This window comes from Lepisosteus oculatus, chromosome 1 (assembly GCF_040954835.1).
Source record: "Lepisosteus oculatus isolate fLepOcu1 chromosome 1, fLepOcu1.hap2, whole genome shotgun sequence".
Lineage (NCBI taxonomy): Eukaryota > Metazoa > Chordata > Actinopteri > Semionotiformes > Lepisosteidae > Lepisosteus > Lepisosteus oculatus.
Window position 1 is genome coordinate 76607552 of NC_090696.1, and position 21767 is coordinate 76629318.

General features: G+C 42.1%; 1 protein-coding gene and 1 long non-coding RNA gene across 6 annotated transcripts in view; one reads left to right on the forward strand and one right to left on the reverse strand.

Moving 5' to 3' along the window:
- Positions 1-21767, forward strand: part of LOC102684121 (microtubule associated scaffold protein 1) — a 71460-nt gene that overhangs the window by 8306 nt on the left and 41387 nt on the right. For 2 of the 5 annotated variants that reach the window (XM_015345670.2, XM_015345671.2), the window contains exons 2-4: positions 9863-12166; positions 16469-16673; positions 19707-19898. In XM_015345670.2, coding sequence (XP_015201156.2) covers positions 10118-12166; positions 16469-16673; positions 19707-19898 — 2446 coding nt within the window. In that variant the 5' untranslated portion in view covers positions 9863-10117. Of the gene's footprint in view, positions 1-882; positions 977-1447; positions 1743-9862; positions 12167-16468; positions 16674-19706; positions 19899-21767 lie in introns of those variants that run through there. The other 3 variants (XM_015345668.2, XM_015345667.2, XM_015345672.2) reach the window with 3 other exon arrangements.
- LOC138241037 (uncharacterized) lies at positions 824-19759 on the reverse strand. The gene is made up of 2 exons (XR_011190246.1): positions 19680-19759; positions 824-1449 (listed from the first exon to the last, which is right to left on the reverse strand). It is a non-coding gene; the product is annotated as an uncharacterized lncRNA (long non-coding RNA).

Sequence of the window (21767 nt, forward strand, 5' to 3'; positions counted from 1 at the left end):
ACCATGCAGAGCCTGATGAAAGTTTAATTGCAGACGTAGAAAGGTTGTGGGAGTCCTGCCCAGTCTTTTTGAATTTGGATGGGCCCTGTGTTTCTTAAAATGGATTAGACCTCCCAGTGGAATGCAGCACACTTTTAACAATGACCCCGTGTTACATGTTCTAGGTTTTTTTTTTTAAATAATGAAGGTAAAAACTGAACTTTTTCAATCTGTGTCAGGGCTGTTCTGTGTTTGCAGTTCTCATCGGAAGTCCCTTTGAGGCTAGCGAAAGGTTCATTTCATATGGCACTGTTCATCTGCCATAGTGATAGATGTGTTGCAAATGGGCTACAAAACTCTCATTGGTTATAATGTTGAATGTCGTGCAGAAGTGCTTTAGACAAAACATTGGCATACTCTAAAATCATAGAAGAAATGGATAGTGGGGTTTGAATGTGAATTGCTAAAGTATCTGATCCAAGCTGGCACGATGAAGTTATAAAATGCTTTATTATTTTACAGATACATTTCTAACTAGCTTAAAGAATTTTGAGTTAGGTTTTGAAGATCAGTTAGAGTCTGAGAGCGGTGTATTCCTGCATCATGTAAAAACTGGAAGGTTTAATAAATTGGCCTTTCTCCTTTGATTGCCAGTATGATGTTTCTTTTCCACATACCTTGTTTGGATAAGAACGGTTACAGACGAGAGGCGGCCGTTCAAAAGTAATGTAATTTGCACACCAGACTAGTTTAATCTTTAGAAACACAGCTTGTTTGTATTTTCTGGTGCTGTCATTATCTGGGCTGTTTAATGTAATGCCATTGTTTATCTGCTAAGATGTGGAAAACTTTACTTTGACGGTTTTATCTTTTTTTTTGTTGTTGTTGTTTTTGGGGATACAGAAGTCTACAGAGGAGGGCAGCCTCGCTGAATTTATCATATGAAAGCAGTTGTGCATGGGGATTTCTGAGAGGGGGCTAGCTGAACCATCATGTGGTAGGATTGGATTTTTAATCTTCATGTGAAATATACGGTATTGGGGAGGAAAAATGCATAACCTGTGTTTTGGTACGGCAGAAATGTGAGATTATGTTGATCCTGCTGGTCTGCCTCCTTTTTTTTGCTTTCACTCATTTTCAGTGCCTGCCAGAGTCTCGCTAAAAACATTGGCTTAGGAAAGGAACTTCGGCTGCTAAGCAACTGTGAATGCTGATTTAGTCTGACAACTCTAGACACTCCCCCTCCTAGTGAGCCTCACATGGATAAGGTAACCGGTTGTTCTCCCAAGTAAACTTGGCACTTGAGCGCTGCGTGGAAATAAACTCCCGATCCGGACCTTGAACTCGGGGCAAATATCCGTGCACTTCTGACAGGGGAGCTGGCAGCTCGGAGGTGCGCAGGAGAAATGCGGGATGAGCTCTTGGCAGGGTGTTCGTAGGGAGAAGACGAATTCCTGCCTGCCTGCCTGCCTGCAAAAAAAGAAAAGTTGCAAAGCTTATTACCGCCGCACGGCTGAGTCTGGCTGGGTGAAGAGAGCAGCCTCTCTGGAGAGGAATTTGTGTCCAGGCTGCTGTTTTGATTTTTTTTTCTTGGTGCACGCGTGGTTTAGTCTGCTTAGTGCTGTGCAAAGCAGTAATGGGCTGCATACAGGGAGCAGACGTGCTGGCAGGAAAGTGAGCAGTGCTTATACTGTACGGTAGCTCTATATGGGGCGGACAGTTCAGACCAACAGACGTCCTCTGTGTACCAGGCACACAGCGCGGTAAGTTACACCCGCAGCCCATTTTCATGAAAAGCTCCGCTGTAGAATTTTCCAAGAAAACTTCTGAGATGAACTGCAGAGGCCTGATCGGTGTATGAAGTCGAGGTCTGACTGACGTGGTCTCTGCATTGTCTCTGCGAAAATCTCGCAGGGGAAGGGCTCTTTACAGCACATTTTCTGTGTGCCAAAAATTTTAAAACTTGTTCTTGGCCACGGTTTGGTGCTCTTTTCCTGGAAAAAGATCGGTCTCGGATAAATGAACACCATTTGACTGTCATTTAAATGATTGTTTTACTGTATGGGTTTTACAGCTGAACACATCTTCATTCATTTTCTGCTTACTGAAGTACCCATTTAAATGTATTATTTTGTAACTGCACAGTTGTGGTGTATTAGTCGTTTAATCAACTCAAGTTATGCAGTCTAGTTTTTAGAGTTTTTTTGTTTATGGATGAGAATTAAGCAGAGTACTATGACAAGCAAATGTTTCTAAAACCAAACAATGTGCTAATGATTCTGAGATTATACAGCTCAGATTTCATTTTTATAGCCACTTACTGTGGGTAATACAAGCTCAGAGTTCAAGGTCTGTGTTTTTATGTTAAGTGTTAGTTTGGGGTGGATCTATTTCTTCAAACTTTATTGCAGACATTTGCATGACTGTAAATGACTAAGCATTCTGGCTTTTCCCAGAGTAACCTTCCATTCTCTGTAAGGTAGCAGAAGATGAAATATTGTTAAACTTTTTAAACAAATACAAATACACATTTGTTACCAAGGATGTGAATCTAATCCTGTTGTCTTTGGTAATGATTGACTACTGTATGTACGGTTCGAGTGTATTGATTGCATTGTTATAGTCCATGCAGTATTGAAGTATGTGTTCTTTGGTTGTAAATTATAGTCAGGAAATTTCCAAAACATACATTTCTTTAGAACAAACTTGTATTTCTGTGTGTTTGAGCTAGTTTAGCCTGAAACTGCTATTAGAGCTAGTTAAACTGTTCTAATAGTCAAGCTATTAGAACAGTCTAACCTAGAATATTTACACAGCAAGAACCATCATACTCCACACCTATACAAGGCGAGGACCGAAGTTAATACTTAACATCTTAATCTTCTGGGATTGTCTCCGCTTACACATGAATGAATAAGTGAAATTGTATTAGGAGTAACTTTAACCAATCAAGAGTAGCTAGAAACTCTACACTTGCACATCGTGAACACTTCAAAACTTGCATAGTAGCTGACCCAATATTATAGAGCATAGAGCATTGATTTTTAGATAATGCCATTAGATTTTAATCCAACTGCTTTATTTTTTTCTTAAACTCTACCAGGTTAAAAATAGATCTTGGTCTCACCTTCCCTGGTTATGTACTGTGGGTAAATACAATTTTAGAACAGTTGCTTGAGGCTGGGTGCTAAATTTGTGTCAAATCGTCAGCTTCCTCAGTTACAGTACGTCTTACACCATTTTTAACTTCTCTCCAGTCCAGTAGGTTTCATTTTCTTGAAAGATTGGTGATCTAAAACAGTTCATATAAATGAGTTAGAATTAAAAAAAAAAATACATCCTAAGCATGTTGAGGCAGGCTGTGAATGAATCATTGTTATGGATAATTTACCTCGTTGGCAAAAGCAGTTCTATTTTAAGCAGAAAAAATAAAGCTTTTCTCTAAATGCCCTTCGGCAAAAGTATTGATGTAGGTATCTCAATAGATCTGAATTAATTGATGCTTAAGTGTGCATGGTGGCTCATAAGATCCATTGGAAAGACTAATGAGTCTAATATGTTTTTGAAGGAAAAATCCCATGTGATGCAAAATAAGTTGTATTTTTCCTGCAGATCTATTTTTGTTTTATAAGGGCAGGGTTGCTGGATAAATATTGGATGTAGTTGCCATTAAATCCTGTAGCATCCCGCTTCCTAAAGACACGGGGAATGTTCAGGTGGTGTCGTGACTTCGGTTTGTCCCGCTATCAAGATGCTGTCATATTTCTGTGTTGAAGGGCTGCTCAGTGTTGCTCGGCACCGGTTCGAGTGCAGAAGAAAAATGAGAAATTCATTTTGCTCGGTCAAGAAAGAAGAGAGCAAAACTTAAAATGCCGACCCTTGGGAGGGGGGGTGGGGGGTGGAATGGGTCACCTTAATCAAGGTTGACGATCTGCGGTTCTCAAAGCAGGGCCAGCTGTGGTTCTCCAAACAAGTTTGAACACAGCAGTCCAAAGACACACAAACTTCCAGCCTGGCTGGCTGCTAGGAGCAGACACTTGGACGGGTGCACGATCGGCTTTCCCAACAGATCGACGCGGCCGGTTTGCTTCTGTTGCCTCTCTAAAGGGTGAGCAAAGATGGAGGAGCAGCCGAACTGCGGTCTGAAATCAGCTGCAAACGGCACTGTTATACTTCAGCTGTAACAGTGCTGCTGTTTACACCCTCACACAGGATCCCTGGAGCTCACAGATCCAAGTTGCAGCTTACTGTGTGCAATTTAATCATCATCCAACTTCTTGCTGTGCTTCCCACAGGTAGCAGGAACAATACAAGCTGCTTAATATCTAAACAGATGTTTCTGTCTTCAGCTTTTCATCGCTTCAGTTTTCTCACATTTCTAGCTCATTAAATGAACGTTTCACACCCTGATGGGGCAACCGCACTAGTAAGTGCTGTTTAGAAATGGCTTTTTTGTTTTTCCTACATTTAAATGCTTGCCTTATTATTTTAGGGTTCCATGTTGAGGAAGAAATAAGCATTCCTTCCTTCCTCTTACTCGAGCAGGTTTGCCTCGAGGGACTTTAAACAAGACTCTACGGAGTTCAAGTGATCCTGAAATTACAGGAGATTAATCCGGGGGCAGCAATCTCTCTGCTGAAATTGGATTCTTGTGTCAGAGACAAGTCTCTGCAACCGCCAGGGGGTGGGGTCTACTGTTATAAAAATACCTAGGACTTTAAGGATTGGGTTAAAAATATAGCGTAACTGCTGTTTCGTTTGTGTATATGATCACAATTATGCAACGGACCATAATCACCGACATTCTCCGTTCTGAAGTTCTTTGGAATTCTACATTCCAGCTTGATGGATTCAATCCTGAAGGTTAGGGTACAGAATGGCCAGCATGGGACATGCATACTTTGAAGTGTTCCTCATTTCTATAAATTAAAAGAACCATTTCCAAATCAATTTTAAATGCTGTGCAGATGTATCAGCATCCCTAAACAACATTTTGCTGCTTTTTAAAGAATTCCTGAGTTACAGTTTACCCTTAAAAACTGACTTTTGTGAATGCTCATTCAAATTTGAAAGCAAAAAAACAGTCCTAATTGATTATGTTCTTGTCCTACAGCAACATACATGGGGTCCTCTCTCTCATTGCATCTGACAGGAGTGCAGTAAAGCATGCACTTCTTTATTTTCTGACTATTTAGAATTGGTTTGAATTACTGAGCCCCCGGGGAAAAGAACATGGTGATTTTTAATGCGAGCAGACAGACATTTGATTTTGGAAAAGCAGCTCTTGGTTTTTAGGTTCAATTTGTTTTCCATGTGCATTTCTGTCACTCCTTGTCAGCAAAACATTTTGTAACCGATGCATCTTGAGAGTGTGGTGCTTTCCTACAAAGTGTAACGCCGTAGTCGAAGCGTGCCAGGCTGGGTATGCGTATCCATCTGGGTATGCACTTCAGCAACGCAGGCGTGGCTCCTGTGGAAAACGAATGCTCTGTACGTTGGGGAGAAATCGGCAGACAATTCCCAGAGAGATGTGCTGATCGATCGGGAGATCAGGAACACGGAAAACCAGAATGGGGGGGTCAGAAAGGGAAATGTGTGATGGAGAGCCCATAGTTTCCTTTCTATTCACCAAGATATTTAAATGAGTCATCTCCTAGAATGTGGTTCTTGAGGCTTTTGGTGTTGTGGTATTGGTCAGTGTTTATCAATAGACTGTGCAGCTCTGGTGTTTGGACATGGCAGGCAACCTGAGGATGTCAATCAGGCACTGAGAAGTCTGACCCCGGATGTGCATTCTTTCATCCCTGCCTGAATATTTTTTATGTCATTGCCTCAAAGTCTTGGGTTTAATAGGGAGCTTGTGAAGGTGTGTGTGTGTGTGTGTGTGTGTGTCTGGGGGGGCGGATTAATTTGTGGACGAGGGCTTATGACTGCTCAAACAGTTTTGTCCTGAGCTTTTAATACTATAGGATGGGTTCACCTCGCAAGGTTGTCAAAATGGCAGTCAATGCATCTCAGTGCTGGGAATGTAAGTAAATGACTGAGAGTGTTTCTAATGGCTAGTAAGACAAACCATAAACAGAGCACATAATAGTCAATTGAAATGCATTAAACCAAAGGTTATCGATTGTGTTCTTTCCTCACGAGCAGCAGGATATTAATGGAAGGAGTGCACCATGATGGATTGATGCAATAGCAGTTTTTTTTTAACCTGTTTTTTGTCAGCCACAGTATCTGGCAAAAGTGATGTCACCAACTTATTTTTGGTTTTGTGTGGATTTTAATGTTTCAGTTTTCCCGCCTGTCTAATAATGTGATCTGAGGCCATTTTAATTATACGGAAAGTTTTTATTTTCCACCAGCGCTTACGAGGTGAAAGTTCTTAAATCAAGAAAGTAGTTCAAGTGGGAAGCTGTGTCGGCATGCATGGGCTGCAGAGGAGCGCGTAAAGGTTTACTCCATACAGAAAAGAGAAGAGAAACACGGTCTGTGGAGCACACCCGAAGAAGGCTCCACAGCCGAAACATTGTTTCTCTTCTCTTTTCGGAAGGAATAAACCTTTACTTAGCTCAAGAAATCCTTGTTTGTGGAATTCCCCAACCTGGTTGCTTTACTCTTTCTACGAAAAACCCTAAAGATACAATATTTCTTCTCAAATTCTAATGGCAGTACAGCTCAAAGTGGCTGTTCGGTGCTTTTAATGTACAAACCCACTGTGCTCAACTATCTGTCATATCTCAAAAATATTTAATATCCATATCTGCACTGCATATTCAATTTAATAGGGATTTCTAGGGAGTACTTTTACGTCAGTTTTGTAGAGACTATGCATATTCAAAGACCTAACCTTTTTAAACTGTATAAGGTGGTAGTTTTTCTTTATAGCATCAACATTCAGTTATGCTTGCAGTTATAACACTGCTGTTTGTTCTATAATACTGATCTTAAAATGCCAAAACGGAGATACACAGTATACAGGGGAGGTTATAGAGGGCAGAATGCATTGCTAGACAGTTTTCCTCCGTTGTTTCCCTGCCCTAAATAGAAATAAATATGAAACTGTTAATTGTAACCAGGTCATAAGGCTCCTCCTTATTGATTTAGAAGATGCGGTTTTTAAACGGTTGTGGTCCCATTGTCGGTAATGGATATATCACAGACTGCTGACTTCTCATCTCCTTCAGGCATTAAAAATTCAATACAGTATCATGACACAGTTAGCCTCATTATTGCAGAGGCAAGCGTGACCTGTGTGTCGAGGTATTGGTGACATGCTGCTAAAGAAACCGGAGAGGGGCTCCATTGTGTTGATACAGTCCTAATTTCCTAAATAAAGAAAATGTTCTAAATCTACATTACTTAATATATTTAGAAAGCTTTCTTTAATTCATTATATTTACTACCTTGGTTTATATCATCTCGCCAATAACAGTTAGTCCTGGCTCTGTGTGTGAAAAGTGACTTTAATGCCGAATCTGGGCAGGACTGTAGACTCAAGAAGAGAGGCTGGGGGGAAATAAAACTAAACCTCCTTTTAAAATCGTTTGAATCCCAGACTTTCAAATCCCGCTTAAACGATTTCAACAAAGCAAATAAATATCTAAAAATCTAAAATCTGTTTGTGAAAGACTTGAGGAGAATGTAGCTTTTGCCTTTTTAAATGACTTTCTGGGTACTGTGCCAACTGTGATTTAATTACTTCCAAACGTCTTGCTCGAAGTATTTGCTGAGGGTTTTGTTGGTGTTCCAGCCATAAATGTGATGAACCTGTTCTGAGCTGGTGTGGCTGAGGAAGGCAGTACAGTGGTTAAGCCCGAGAGGTTTTGGCTCGAGCTTCTGTGTGAGTGCAGTGATCTTGAACAGAAGGCCTTTGTGTTCCTTATTATTCTAGTAGCCCAGTGAAGTCGGAACTGCCTGAGTTCTGAACTTGAGAAGGTCCTGCCTTTCTCGTTACTGAAAAGTACGAGACTAAACAACCGGCTGGTTTCTCCTCAGCTAAGTTTTATTGTTTCACCTTCTCGGGCTGTCTTGGATCAGGGTACAAGAAAACGCCAAAAAAGAGAAAACGGGCGAAATAGTGTAGAAAAGAAAGAAGGGAATTGATTGTTTTTAATAGACTTTCTTCATTGATTTATGCCGTGTAATACAGGGCTCACATTTTAAATCTCCATGTGGACTTTGGATTTGTTTGTCGGTGGCTTATAAGATGTCTCCAATTGTACGAGGCTCTGCTGCACATGCTTCGGCGATAGTGTGTTTTGTGTGTTTTATTCTCATTTTATTGAGAAGAGCCGTCCACTGGTGCTGCACTTTTCTAGGTGTTCATGTACTTTTGTCCTTTGAACTGACATCGTTGGGTTGTGTTGGGTCCTGAATGGACGTGTTTGGATGTTTTTTTTTCCTTTGTGCATTTTTAAAAAATATAATGCAGTATATGCCCTGATGTGAAACCCTTAACACTACGCAGGTGCCAGATTTATTTAAAGTCTGCTTATACATTAGGTCATGTTTAATGCATTAAGGACCTGAAATATACCATACGCTAACTTACGCGTGTTCCCAATTAATAAAACTCTTTAATTTAGGATGAACTATAAGATTAACTGGAGTAGAACTCTTCAGAAATGTGGTTGGAGACCTCTAACCTACAGTAAATTGTCATTTTGCCTTGGTGTAGCTTTCAATTTTGTGCGGTCCTATGGCTTAAACTTTTTTCTTCATTATTTGGCTAAACCAAGATTGAAGTTCATCTTTAGAACAGGTATGTGCGTGTAGTTGTGCTGTCCTGAGGTCTGACCAAGAAGTCCAGTGCTCTTCTTAACTTTCTCAATTGTGTGAAATCTTTTAAAAATCCAAGCCATGCCCTTTTCCTGAAGTTTCCTTGTTTTGTGTTTTTTCCCCACTCCAGGAAGTTAATAGAATTATATTAAGATTCATAGGGTATTGAAGTGAAACAGAAAAAAATCCTAGGAATACTGTCTCTCAGGACTCTTAAAAGTGAAATATTAATAACAATTTCTCCTGTCAATTTTTTACACCATGTTGAATTCGCCTGGTGATATGATTGTACTGGTCTTTGCAGTTATATTATGTGATTGCTGGCGAGTTGAGAATGTGACCTTTGTTTGTACTGAATTAATTGAGTTGGATACTTCCAACCTTTCTTCAGCCTCACAATAGTGCTGGTGGGACATGTGTTCAAGCTCATGAGCAGATGAACAATAAATCATTTTAGTGGACATGGTTATTTCTAATTCATGAAAGCTAGGGTGAATCAGGATTTTCAAAGTCACACTACAACACTTCTCAATTCATCACTACCATCAAAGGATTTCTGGATTTTAAATTGCTGAGCAACGAACCTGTAAACCAAAAATGTTTCGATTGTTCCAAATGTGCCGTTCTTGAAAGGTGGTCACATTTTTAATACAGGCTGTTTGTAAATATTCAACAGTTGGAGGGGAACCTCGCTAATTTGAAGATTCATGACGCAACAAATGTAAAGTAAGGTGTTTAGAAAATGTAATATTGTGTTTTACCCTGGACCATAGTTGTCTCGTAGTAACCCTTTGAACATTTTGATTCCCAAATGTTTTTTAATATACCTCGCATGATTTTCCCTATGGTTTTACAATAGGAAAGTCAATCACAATTTATTTTTACTGCTGCTTTTACTGTTTTATGCTGTGCTTTTCCAGGATACACTCTCCCTTTACCATGGTATAAGTACTGTCAACCTCTACAGCTTTATTTAAGTAAATACAGTGTGTATTCTACTTAAAGATTTAATGTGAAAATACAGATGCTCCTAATAAAATATTCACTTTAGGGTTTATTAATCTTTTTCCAATTTAATTTTCAACTTCTCTATTTTACTTTCCAGGGATGGATCCAGATGCTGATTATTTGGGATGAATCTAGAATGTTGAAATTTTAGAATCTTGTATTTCCTGGATGAGCACGGCACGGCTACAATGAAGTTGAAGATGGTGACCAAGAAGCCAAACCCGTTGGTTAACTTCAATGTGATCTTTGAAGTGTGCAAGACGGCCTTATCCCTCTGAATGTGCTGGGATCTGTTATAAGTTGAAAGACAAATTTGGTTCGTAAGTCCTTAAATATAACTGCAAATTGCAAAATGAGTGTTAACAATGTGGGTGAGCAAAGGAAGATGGAATTTAGACTTGAAGCCTGCAATAGCAAGAGAGTCTCATTGCTGATAGGAGATCGAAATGGCAATAAGGTCCTCTGTAATACAGAGTCTCTTCCAGATTCCTTTAGAAGCATCAGTAGTTTGAGCAGTGGGAGTACAGGTAGTCCTGATGTTGAGATGATTGAGTGTGACCTGAGCATGGTGCCGCATGCAGAGGACTTTGCTGATGGCAATGTGTTTCAGAGCGATGGCTTCAATTCCACTGTGCTAAAGAAACCTGGAAGGCTTTGTGACAAAGTGGAATTACCTGATTCGGAATCTGCTGGCTGCAGCATGTCTTCACAGGAGTCCATGGAAAATTCACCCCAAAACCATCTCGGGATGGAATTGGATACATGGAATGATAATCTTGCCCTTGAGACGTCGGGCTTTCAGGAATATAGCAGTGGCCAGAATAAGTACAACGTAGACGTGTGTATAAGGTGCACAGGTTACTCTTTGGGCCGACGAATTTCTGAAACTGATGAAGAATGGCTAGAGGACGCTCCTGAAACCGAAAACCCAGGGTGTGCCAACGAGGAGGAAAACATCTCTGTGGGAACCGGACAGAGTTCCCTGGATGATCCGAGTTCTGGTGAGCTGTTAGTGAGGAGAAGCAGCTTCGATGCAAGTGGCTCCGACAAGCCTTCTAGTCTGTCTGTGGTGGAAGAGTCGAGCAGCTCTTGCAGTGTCCCTGCTGACTTGGGCAGGCTGTCGAGCGTGATGCCAGACATTTGTGGAGGTTCTCTGGAGGGGAGACGTGTGGTCAGAGACGGCATGGACGTTGGAAATTGCACTGTGGAAGCAGTCAAGGAATGCACTGGAGAATCTTTAAGCACAGACAATGGTCTGCCCCTTGAAAAGTGTTTTAGCAGTTTCCCACGTGAGATGGAAGGGACTGAAGGAAGGGTTTCTCATGCATCTTTCAGTCCAAGTAGCTGTATGAACTTGAGAGAGCCGCGTGTGGAACGTATGTCAACAAATGATGTAAGAGGCTTGAATGCTTTATTTGGCCAAGACTGCACAGCACAGGAGACCTGTGGAGAGACGGGTGTTGATGCCGCAGATCGTGGCTCAGTTTGGGCGAGTGCGGTTGAGGTGAAGGGTCCTGAACAGTTGCAAAGTATATTGCTTCCTCCCAAAGGAGACTCGGCAGCGGAGAGCAAGACGTTTCTGGTTATTAGTTCTGAGGATTCGGATTGCAATTGCAGCGTGCAGACCTCTACTCCTCAGCCGGATTCCCGGAATGTAACTTTCTGCGTCCATTCGTTCGACAATGACGTTTCTGAGCAGCCGTCGGACATCCGCGAAGGTGATCTCGGGAGCCCGGCTCATCGGATCGTTCAGCAGCGGCCTCCCTCGCCAAAAGAGCCCACAAGAACAAAGCCGTCTGCGCTGGTGGCAAGCAAAAATGCCAAAGCCGAGATTAAGAAGTTTCCTAAGCCCGACTTTAAGAATATAAAGCCTAAAGTTGTTTCGAGACCAGTCACTTTGTCAAAGACCTCAAGTTCGGCACGAGCAAAGGCTTCTCCGCGGCCCGCTGTGGCCAGCAGAGGCCCTCCCTCTCTCTCCCCTCCCAGGGACGTGCCGCAAACGGGACAGAAGAACTCTGGGTCGGGATCTTGGAAAAGTCGGAATAAGGTGGTTCTTCCCTCCGCTGGTCCGGGCAGACCACCCGCTAGCGCTTCAAACGAAATGTCCACTAGGGTCCAGAAAACGTCCTCCAGCTGTGTCCAGAAGATGGCGGACAGAGACGGCTGTGCCAACTCCTCCAGCTCGCTGACCTCTGACCCTGCGGTCGGCGGCGGCACCGCCAAACACCCGTCTAAGCAGGGCAGCCAGAACAAACCCGCTGCGTCTTCGCCGAAATCTTCGCCTCGGAAGGAGCGCACGGGATGCGGCTTGCTGTCGTCCGTCGTGCCCGAGGCAGCGCAGAATCGCATTTCGCCGGAATCGCCCCCGGACGACGTACGAGAGAGATCTGCAGTAAGTACGGTGGGTTTTCTTTTTCCTCCAGTATCATCTAGTTTGTTAGCAGCAGCTTTTAACAAAACCAATTAATATTTTGAGTGTACATCATTTTCAATAATTATAAAGACACCGAATAGACATGTTGTTATGGTGCAGCTTATGTTCACCATACAGTATGTCTGCATGATATTGCTGCAGTCCGTCTTTCATTGTCAGTCTTTCTGTCGCGTAGCTCGTTATCTGTGCAAGTCATTGTGTGCTCTGAGAAACTATTTTTGGGCATACTGGTGTGAGTTTTTATTAGACTTCACCAAAACAATGAGGAATGTAAAGGAAACCTGTGAGTTTTATCTGTACGTAAATAGTTCTTGGGAGTTGTTTTTTTTTTTAGTTTGAATTAGTTTTGCACATGTTGATGGCAGTGCTACACTGCAGAATGGACAGGAAACGGCTTCTCTCATGAAGGACACGCGGTTCTTGGGTTCAAAGTGTGTGCAGAATGAGCACAAGTAACACAAGCTTCCTGATGGAGCTGGCCCCGAATATCCGTTTCCAGCATCTGCGAGGCGTGTTGAGAGAGCTGTGAGTAGTGGTCGGATCAGCTTTAACTTTTTTTTTTCCCCCATGGCTTTTGTGTTACACAGCCTCGCGGTATTGAGCATTTGGATACAGTGCAATCAGTCATTAGAGGCTGGAGGATTGTTTGATTATAATGCCATTGTATGGCATCCCGTCAATACATTGATATAAAAAAAGAAAACATGAATATATGTAAAGCATTTATAGTACTAGTTTCGAATACATCATGAATATTATATGCCTACACTGCATACAGTCTCGCCTTTTTATCCATAGGGCAGCTTCAGTAATGGATTTATTCTCAATCCCGTTCAGTCTTTGAGTCTCAAAGGTGGGGTGATGCTGAAGTTCTCAGGCAAGATTTTTGCACGGTTTCGGTCCGCAATCAAACGCTCGTATTGGTCATGTGATGCAGTGCATATGACTTGGTAAGTTGAATATTGTTTTAAAAGAAATTCATTTAGCAAAACAAACCTTGATATACAGTATGACTTAAGTCAAAGACAAGGCGCAATGTATCTGCGATTGTAGCTTCCAGGTTTAATCATTATACTCGAAATACCCTGCCTGCTAGTGAATTAATAACTGCTTTAACAAAAGCAGAAACCATGCACTCCCCCAGCCTGACGGCAGAGCGTGTTTATTGTTTCTTATCCCGTTGCTGAGTTTAGTGAAAACATTTCTACTGAACGGAAACATCATGTTGAAATGGAAGAATTGGCTCAAGCCAAAAAGGTGCTTGTATAGTAGGAGCACAACATTACTTTTAAGTAGTCCGTCGTTAAAAGTATGAAAGTTAAAATCTGGTTTTGACAGGCTGAGGAGAAGATGGAAGAATTTGCTTATTACCTCCCGCCTTCAGGTAAAATTTCATTCCGTTATCACCTGCCAGGCCTTTTTTGAGCGGTTCCCCCGATTTTCTCGCCTCGTCACAATCCCAGTATGCTGTAAATTCCTGCGCTGTGCCAGGGGCCTGCCAGACTTGAGCCCCATTTCTGAGATGAGCTGGGGCAACGTGCTGTCTAGGGCTCGGGACCCCACTGAACAAGCTGTCAAAATATGTCAAAATTTGCTGGTTTCAGCATTTCTTTTTTTTTTCTTCAAGTAATGAAGTGAATCGCAAAGCTTTTTTCTTCCTACCAGCGTATACAACAAATCCTCTTTCCAGCTGCTTTTCCCAGTGCAGGGCTGCAGGGGAGCTGGGGGCCAGTGTAGTGTGTGCTGTATTGTTGTTCTATTCAAATGTTTGTCTGACTCCAGCTTGATTTCCAGGCGCTTATTTCCCAGCGAGTGAGAGCATCTCGAAGCAGGTGGGGGAAAATCTGTTTCTAAGAAATCAAGGAACCCCAGAGTTTAATCGGATAATCTAGCCGACTTTGATACCCAAGGAGTGTTTTCCATTGTACAGCCTCTCTAGCTTACATCGAGAACGAGTCCGAACCTCAGTCCTACACTCTGCCCATGTGTCAAGCTACTCCATGAAGTGTGGGCGATGTTGTGGACTTGAGGCCCATGTGCACCAGAAAGTGGGTGTGGAGTGAATTGATGCAGTGAAATCAGTTGAACGTGAACCCGATTCCCAGAGCTTCCCCACCGCAAGCAAGACGGCAGTGCCGAGTCCACTCTCGCAGCGGTGTGGACTGAGCGGTCAGGTCCGGAGGCAGTCCGCACCACAGAGGGATAAAATAACATCTTGGACCTTTATGGGGGTGGGAGGGGGAATCACGATTTCGATACTCGGTTTAGGATTCGGATTCTTCAAGGTTTACTTGCTGTGCGAAGCTTGAAATTTGGTTCCTTTTGGAGTGAACGCAAAGCCTTGGAATATAAAGTTATAAAACAGGAAGCCGGCAAAACAATACATTTTCATTTGACAGTCCTCTGTAAGACGCAGTCCGACACATCAGCATTCGTCCTCTGGATTCTGTCAGTTTTTTTCCCTGCAAAGTGTTGCATCATATCTGTTTTGCCAGAGGTGTACTGCATGTGCAAATGTTTTTGAGAAAGTATTGCCGCCCATCTAAACTCGTGTTACACCGGTGGTGGGAGGTGTGCTTCCACTGTCCTGTTGAAAGACTGGAAGGAATACTTGGCTGGCTGGGTGCCAGTATTGTCTTTTTTTAATTCTGCGGGTTTGAGAGACTGCTGTCGGGGAAATGCGTGGTTTGTGTGTGCATAAGGCATCATCTTTAATGCTTCATTTCTACCTCAAAATAAAATACCGTCATTTTTCCCACGTGACGTGTTTCGTTCTGTTGTTTTTCCGATCATGCGAAATTCCAGATGACAAAATAGAAATTGGTATTTGATGAAGACGTCGGTCCACCCTCATGTATTGGAGAGTTGTTGATTGTTGGTTTTTTTTTTGAAGTGATGTAAAACCTTTATTCACCCGTTCTTGAAAGCGAGGCTTTTTTTCCGGTGAGCATAAGACCGTTTGTTTAAGAAAAAAGTTAATGCCGAAAGACTGAGACAAAACTTTTTTTGTGCATTTGCAAACGTACTGCTGAAATTTTTAATTCATCTTTTGAGCCTCAGTTCTTAAACTAGACTTACCATGTAGAAGCAAGAACTAGAATTGTTTAATCAAGACGTATTTTATTTTTGCTAGATTGTTGTATTGTTTCACAATGCTGTTAGCATTTGTGTTTGGTTAGAAATTCGAGTTTTACATTATGTATTTAACCTGCTGTCCGAATGGTGATGCACGCTTTTTATTTTTACAAGCACCTGGTCACTGCAGGTGTTGAAAACTTTTTTTTTGTAATGAAGTCTATGGTGAATGAATTTAAAAAATAAGATTGTTTTATTTTGCAAAGCTTTAATGGAAGACAACCTACCGTAGGAGCTAAGCAGAATATATCCACGCACGAATTAGCAGGTATTAATATTTCAGTTACTCGTAAGGTATACAATTCCTTCTGTCTTCCTTGAGCAAGTACCTTTTGAGCGTCTTGTGTCAGTGGACGATTGTAATTCTACTAGTGGTAATGTACAGTGAGACGCAGACCGCGACATTCAGTAAGTTTGTCGAATATAATGCTTGCAGTGAACTCCAAATATTTACTGGTATGAAAGTGAGCTTTCTCAGGCACCCGATTATTAATAACTATGCTGCGGTGCTAACTGGAGATCAACAAGTAAGGACCTTTTCAATGAGCTGTATGAGCTCTACAGTATGTACTGTAAGGTCCCAAAATAAGCAGGCGAACTCTCGCATTTGGCAGGTCGCTTGTTGCGTTATGCTGATGTTAAATAGTTTCAAAAGATGTATTTTCACTTCAAAGAATCAAAATGTGTACCTTTTGCAAAATATGTTTGGTATCCGTACGCTTAAAAAAAGCTTTTTCTTTTAAAATAAGCATGGCTGGAAATGGCCCTTTGCAGTACATACTGTACGCAGCGTGCCACCCGTGGCTTGAGAGACGAAGTGTTGTAAAACTTTCCACTTTCAGCAAGCTATTGAAGGCATGAGTAAGAAGACTGAAGTGCCTTCGCCCACAGATACTCTCCATGTGCACTGTGTTTATGGAAGAGGGGAAAAAAATGGGCTGGAGCTGCCAGTGTCCCAGGGGAAAGTAGTACAAAAGCAACTTAGTGCCGAGCTTGCGTGAGCTTAATGCGCCTCTCGCCTGAGTTTAGATGGCCAACACCGCAGTAAGCATTAGAAGCCCTGACTTCTGCCTGCTAGCGTGGGGCTCGGTGAGGAAAAGCGTGTTCTTTTCACGACCCCTTTCTCCTGAACAGTCGGCGGCCCCAGACGCCAGCAGGACCAGACTTGGACAGAAGCCATACCCTAGTAAACCGAGAGGCGCTCCGTCTTCTCTGGCTCCAGCTGCGAACCTCCGACTGCCGCCTCCTGCATCGAAGCCGAAGCTGGGAGCTTCAGGCCGAGATGGCAGTGCCCCGGGAAACGCGTCTCCCTCCAGGACCAAACCGCTGTCAGCACCTGGTAAGACCCACCGCAACATGTGAGCCGCTGCCGTTTCAGTGTTGCCACACAGCAGCAGCGGCAGCTTGACTTGCACACCGGCGCCTGCCTTCTGCGTCAGGACCCCCGCACACCTGCTGTCTGGTCACTTGGGTGTTCAGGGAAGAAAAAAAAAGTCAAGTTTTGTTTCAGAGGTCTTTAGTGCGGTATGAACAGTCTGACGCTTCGTGTACAGTGTAAGATGTCTCTGACCTGATATTTGTTGGTTTTTATAGTGCTAAAAGTTTAAAGTAATTCTGAAAAAAAAAGAAGTTCTCCTTTGCTCAGCAGGTGTAGTTTGTTGTAGGAATGTGGAGCTAATTTTCTAGAAGCAAATCCTAAAAAAAACAACAACAAATCTGTGCTGTCAGCACTGTGAATTGAATTTTAGTATGAAACGCTTTTTCTCTGACTAATATCTAAAGCGCCTGCTGCCCTGTATTAATGGAATTGTACTTAAAGTCTAAACCTTGTAATTGGGGGCCTGTCATCAGACGTTGATCTCTTGTAATTGAATTTCTTTTGCGTTTATTTTTGGGTTCAGGTTTTGAGTCTTTCGGCTGTAATATATTTGAAAGAAAATGTAAAAACTACTAGAGTTTTATTTGACAAGGTAACTTACTCATTTGACATGAGCTGTCGCTTTTATTTTACCAGGGGAAAAGCTTTGTTTGGCAAAGTCTACGGTCGTTGCTTTTCTGCTTATTTCGGGAAATCAAATGAAAGTGAGCCTTAAGGTTCCTGTCCCATTTGTTGAATTGGAAAAGCAGTTAAACCCAGAAGGAACTCTGCAGGAGAAGTTAGGCTTGGTTTCAAAAGTGATGTGTAGAGTGAGAAAACACACAGATTTCCTGACCAGATCGACACATTTGTATTTGAAAATTTTTTTGCTCTAAAACTCATTTCTAAGTATTGCAAAGGAACAGGTAATGGGTTTATTCCATGCTGGAAAAAAAGGAAACACCTACTTGAACTATTTCTAAGTCTTGTCTCGTTTAAAAAATGGCACAAGGGGACACTGAGTAAAATAGCGTTTTCTGTGCTTCAGAGGTACAATTGCCCTTTTCCTTAAGTGAATAAGGATGTGTTGATCACATCGCGTTGTAGTAAAAAGCGGCACGCTCTCTGCTTAATCCCAAAACGCAAGGTTACATGGTCCTTTCGATTCCAAATTCTGTAACTTTCTCCTGACAAATAAATCACCAGTGTTCCCCGCCTTCACAGAATGAGTGCTTTTTTGACAACTGTCTTGCTGTGGGGGGAATATTAACTGCAGTACCCAAACGTGCCATTTGGTGGCCTGTGGTTAACGGGCTCCAGTAATCTACACAGAGCACTTTTCCTGTTCCCGTTGAACAATGCTGACTGAGACACACGTGTCATTGACTCAGTAAACCCCTTGAGGCCGTTGCCATGGAAACAGATGTGCGTAACCTCCGTATTCCTCTCAGGACAGGAGCAGAAACAGTTTTTTTCCCCGTTGCCTCTGCTCTTAGTAGTGTTAAGGAAAAGCGAGTGACTAGGGTGTGGGGGGTTTCTTGTGATGGGAAGCCAACTGCAGTGGAACAAATGAGAGGAAAGGGATATTGTGAAGATCCTTTCAGAAATTCGGCAGACAAAGGCTATCTTGACTCCTGAAAATAAAAATACTGTACTATAGAGTTGTTTCACTTAGTGGGCACAACAGGCGATTTTGTGGCTTTTAATCATGAGGAAAGAATACCAAACTTCCCGTCTGGGTGAATCTGCATCTGAAGTGTTACCAGTAGATGTGTATTATTGTCCAAATGCTGCTGTGCTCTCTGAACGTTGCTGCAGTATTATTAACGCAGTCTTGCACCACTTCAAGTTATTGAGAATGTCGTTTTCCCTGCTGACTGATGCCCAGGCAGGAGCGGATGGATGTTCTGTAGGTGGTATTTCTGTAACGGCTCCAGCGTTCCACCTCGATGAAACAGCTTGAATGTTTTACAAAGTTAAAGCCCTCTTCAGGCTTGGAAAGGGAAACCACAGTTTGTTGTTTTGTTTTTTTTTTACTGTGAGGTTAAAACCGTTCTGTAATATCTATTCACAACCTTTTTGGTTGAGTTAGGAAAATATATTTTGCACTGTTTTGCCATTTCCTAAATGTCATAAATTTATTGGGGGGGGGGAGTTTTACTGGTCGCAGACTTTTGTGTTAAAGGCTTACAAAGCAAGGGAGGCCTTTAGGCCTGACTGGAACCAGCTCACGTTGAATTGATAAAATAATCCATTTTAGGGGTTTTGTTTTGACTCCAAATCTGACTTTGTAGCAATTCAAGTAGTTTTATCGCCTCCAAGTTTGATTTACCTGGCAATACAAATTATTAGAAGCATAGCAGAACTGTGAATCTGCCAAGGAGTATGTAACATTGTTCCTGTTCAGATACACTAGTTCAAACTGTGCTTTGCTTGGCCTCTTGAATCCCAGCTCTATTGATTCTAGTGGTTATAGTTTTGTAGGAGCACACTCCCACCTTTTATTTGTGCTAAAGCTGAAAACTGACTCCATAGTCACATTTATATAACATTTGGTATTTTAATCAAGACATATAAAGAGTTCCTGCTAAGCTCAAGCATTCTAGTTCCCAACATGTTGAGGTTATTGAAGTAAATGAGGAATTATGAAAATACTTGCTGTCCTGTTAGGGCCTTTTGTTCTTGTATCCATGCACTAGTTTAAGTGGAATATCTGTATATGTGTTGTGTAGCCTTGATTTTGGAGTGTGTAGTCTTTCCAGTATTTTTTTTTAAAAGCGTTGTCTGAATTCTGCAGCAGTATGGAGCGCGTTCAGGCATGACCATAGACGTGATTTGGAATTATGAGTGAGGTCATCTTGAATTAAAACGTGTACCTCTCTGCATACCTTTAAAATGAAGCACTCCCCCTCAAAAATCACCCAAGCCAGTGGGCGGAGGAGGTATAAAAATAGCAGGCAAATGGAATATGGGCATAAATAAACTGACCTTCACTTCTGCGATATGAATTTGTAGGTGCTCAGAAAATGCGGGTGGCGGACAGGACGCCTGCTACAAGACAACCCATGAACCCGGGCTCCGGTTCAGCTCGGTCCGCAGCGGCGTCCAAACTGCCCGTGAAGCCGCAGGCGCTGCGGAGGACATCGAGCGTCTCCTCGGTAGCCAGCTCGCTCAGTGAGCCCAACACTGCCACGGGCAACGGCAGGGGTAAGCAGCCCGTCGTGCGGTCCGGATCGGCCCCGGACTCCCAGGGGCTTAGTCTCCCTTCGCTCTCTGGAACTGAGCAACACGGCAGCGGCGGCGTCTCCAGCACGCTCGAGCTCGTCCTGCGGCTGTGTGGCGCCTTGACGGGACGAGGTTGAAAGTTAAATGCTTAAATGATTCGCCTCGTCCTCAACAACACTTCACGATGACTCATAAACGGCTCGTGAGATAATCTATGCTGGTCTTCAGCTAGACTGACATGCGAGTGTGCAAGGATTTCCCATGTTTGTTTTGCAGGGAAGCCTCAATCCCGTCTGGCAGTGTGAAACAAATGGGATTGTTTCCCAGTAATTAAATGATTGTTATTCCGATAGGGAGAGCAGCGCGTTCTTGCATGACAGCATTGCACTGCTTGTCCAAAAAAGAATTGGGTTATTACGGTCCGATATTGCTCGCATATGACTACATTTTTATTTTTTTCTGTGCAGTCAGCAGATCTTACACTGGCTGTACTATGTTTTAGTGCTCGTGACATTCATCTCTCATGCTGTTGGTTGTAGCAGGAGTGACGTTGCAGTGCATGACAGCTGACGGTCAGAGAGGAGTTTCTGATGAACCCAAGTGCTTCAGTATCACAGTAGTGATGCTGTCTTCCAGAGGCTGCACATTAAACCTGAAAAATAGTTCTTGAATATCTTTTATAAGACTCCAGAATGACTTTACATTAAGTGCATGAATACCTCACTTATAAACCTTTATTTTTTTTAAGCTGTGCTTTACTGGTATGTCAAAACAGGCTGTCTTGTTTAGTTTCTTCTGCTTGTGTAATCCTGTATTACTGTATTACAAGCAACCTGCTGTGGAATTTAAATGTAAACTAAAAACGGCTCTGCTGCAGGAGTTACAAGGTGACCCCGATTTATGAAGAGGCCTGTAGGTAAACGGATTAAGGCCGTATTTTTCCCATTTTATTTTCAGGTCCCCAGCTTTTACCTGTAAATTTTGGAATTCTCATTCAATGGGTCAGAACAACTATATTCAAAAATATAATGTGGAAATAAGAAGCCACACACTCCATTCCATTCCATTTTGCTTTATAAACACAATGCAGCTTTGCTCAATAAATTTACAATTCTGCGTATATTGCTTTTTTCCCTTTTATTTTTTTTTATCTCGGAGCAATCATCGATGTTGCTCAAATCCATTTCTGGGTACCTGCAAATCTAAATGAGTTTCCAAAATGAATGTTATTACAAATCAATCTGGATATAATTTGGTTTTGAATTAAAGGATAAATACTCTCTGCTGTCAAGTTTGAAGGACGGAGAACTATGTTGCACAGAAGCTTGATACTGTTAATCGTTACTACTGTAAGGTGATTGAAGGCCGACAGGTCCGACTTGAACTGCTTTGTAATAAATGGAAAGACGAATATGGAAAATGCATTTATGTCCTGTATACTCTGATTATTTTAGATTAGACCCAGTCTGAGCTGTGTCCTGAACCATTTTACAATGAAGTAATTGTTTATTATTCAAATTTTTTAATATATGGAGTTTTGATTTTTAAAGGGACCCTGATGACAGATTCATGCTCCATGGGCACATGTGAGCAACACATTAGCTTTTCCCATGCTGGGATCTGAACGATTGTAAACAGACTCTACGGTATGTGGAGGATTTCTAACTGCGTTATGTTAAAAACCTGCTAAGCTGAAAAACTCATAAACACAATCCAACGTGCTATTTCTATGTGATGATAAAAACATTTAATTGTGCAGAGATTATATTATTTAACTAATAATCTCTGGTTGCCTTTCTTACTTCAAATTCTGCTGTGAAAAGGTGTGCCTTTGTCACATTTTAAATGAGG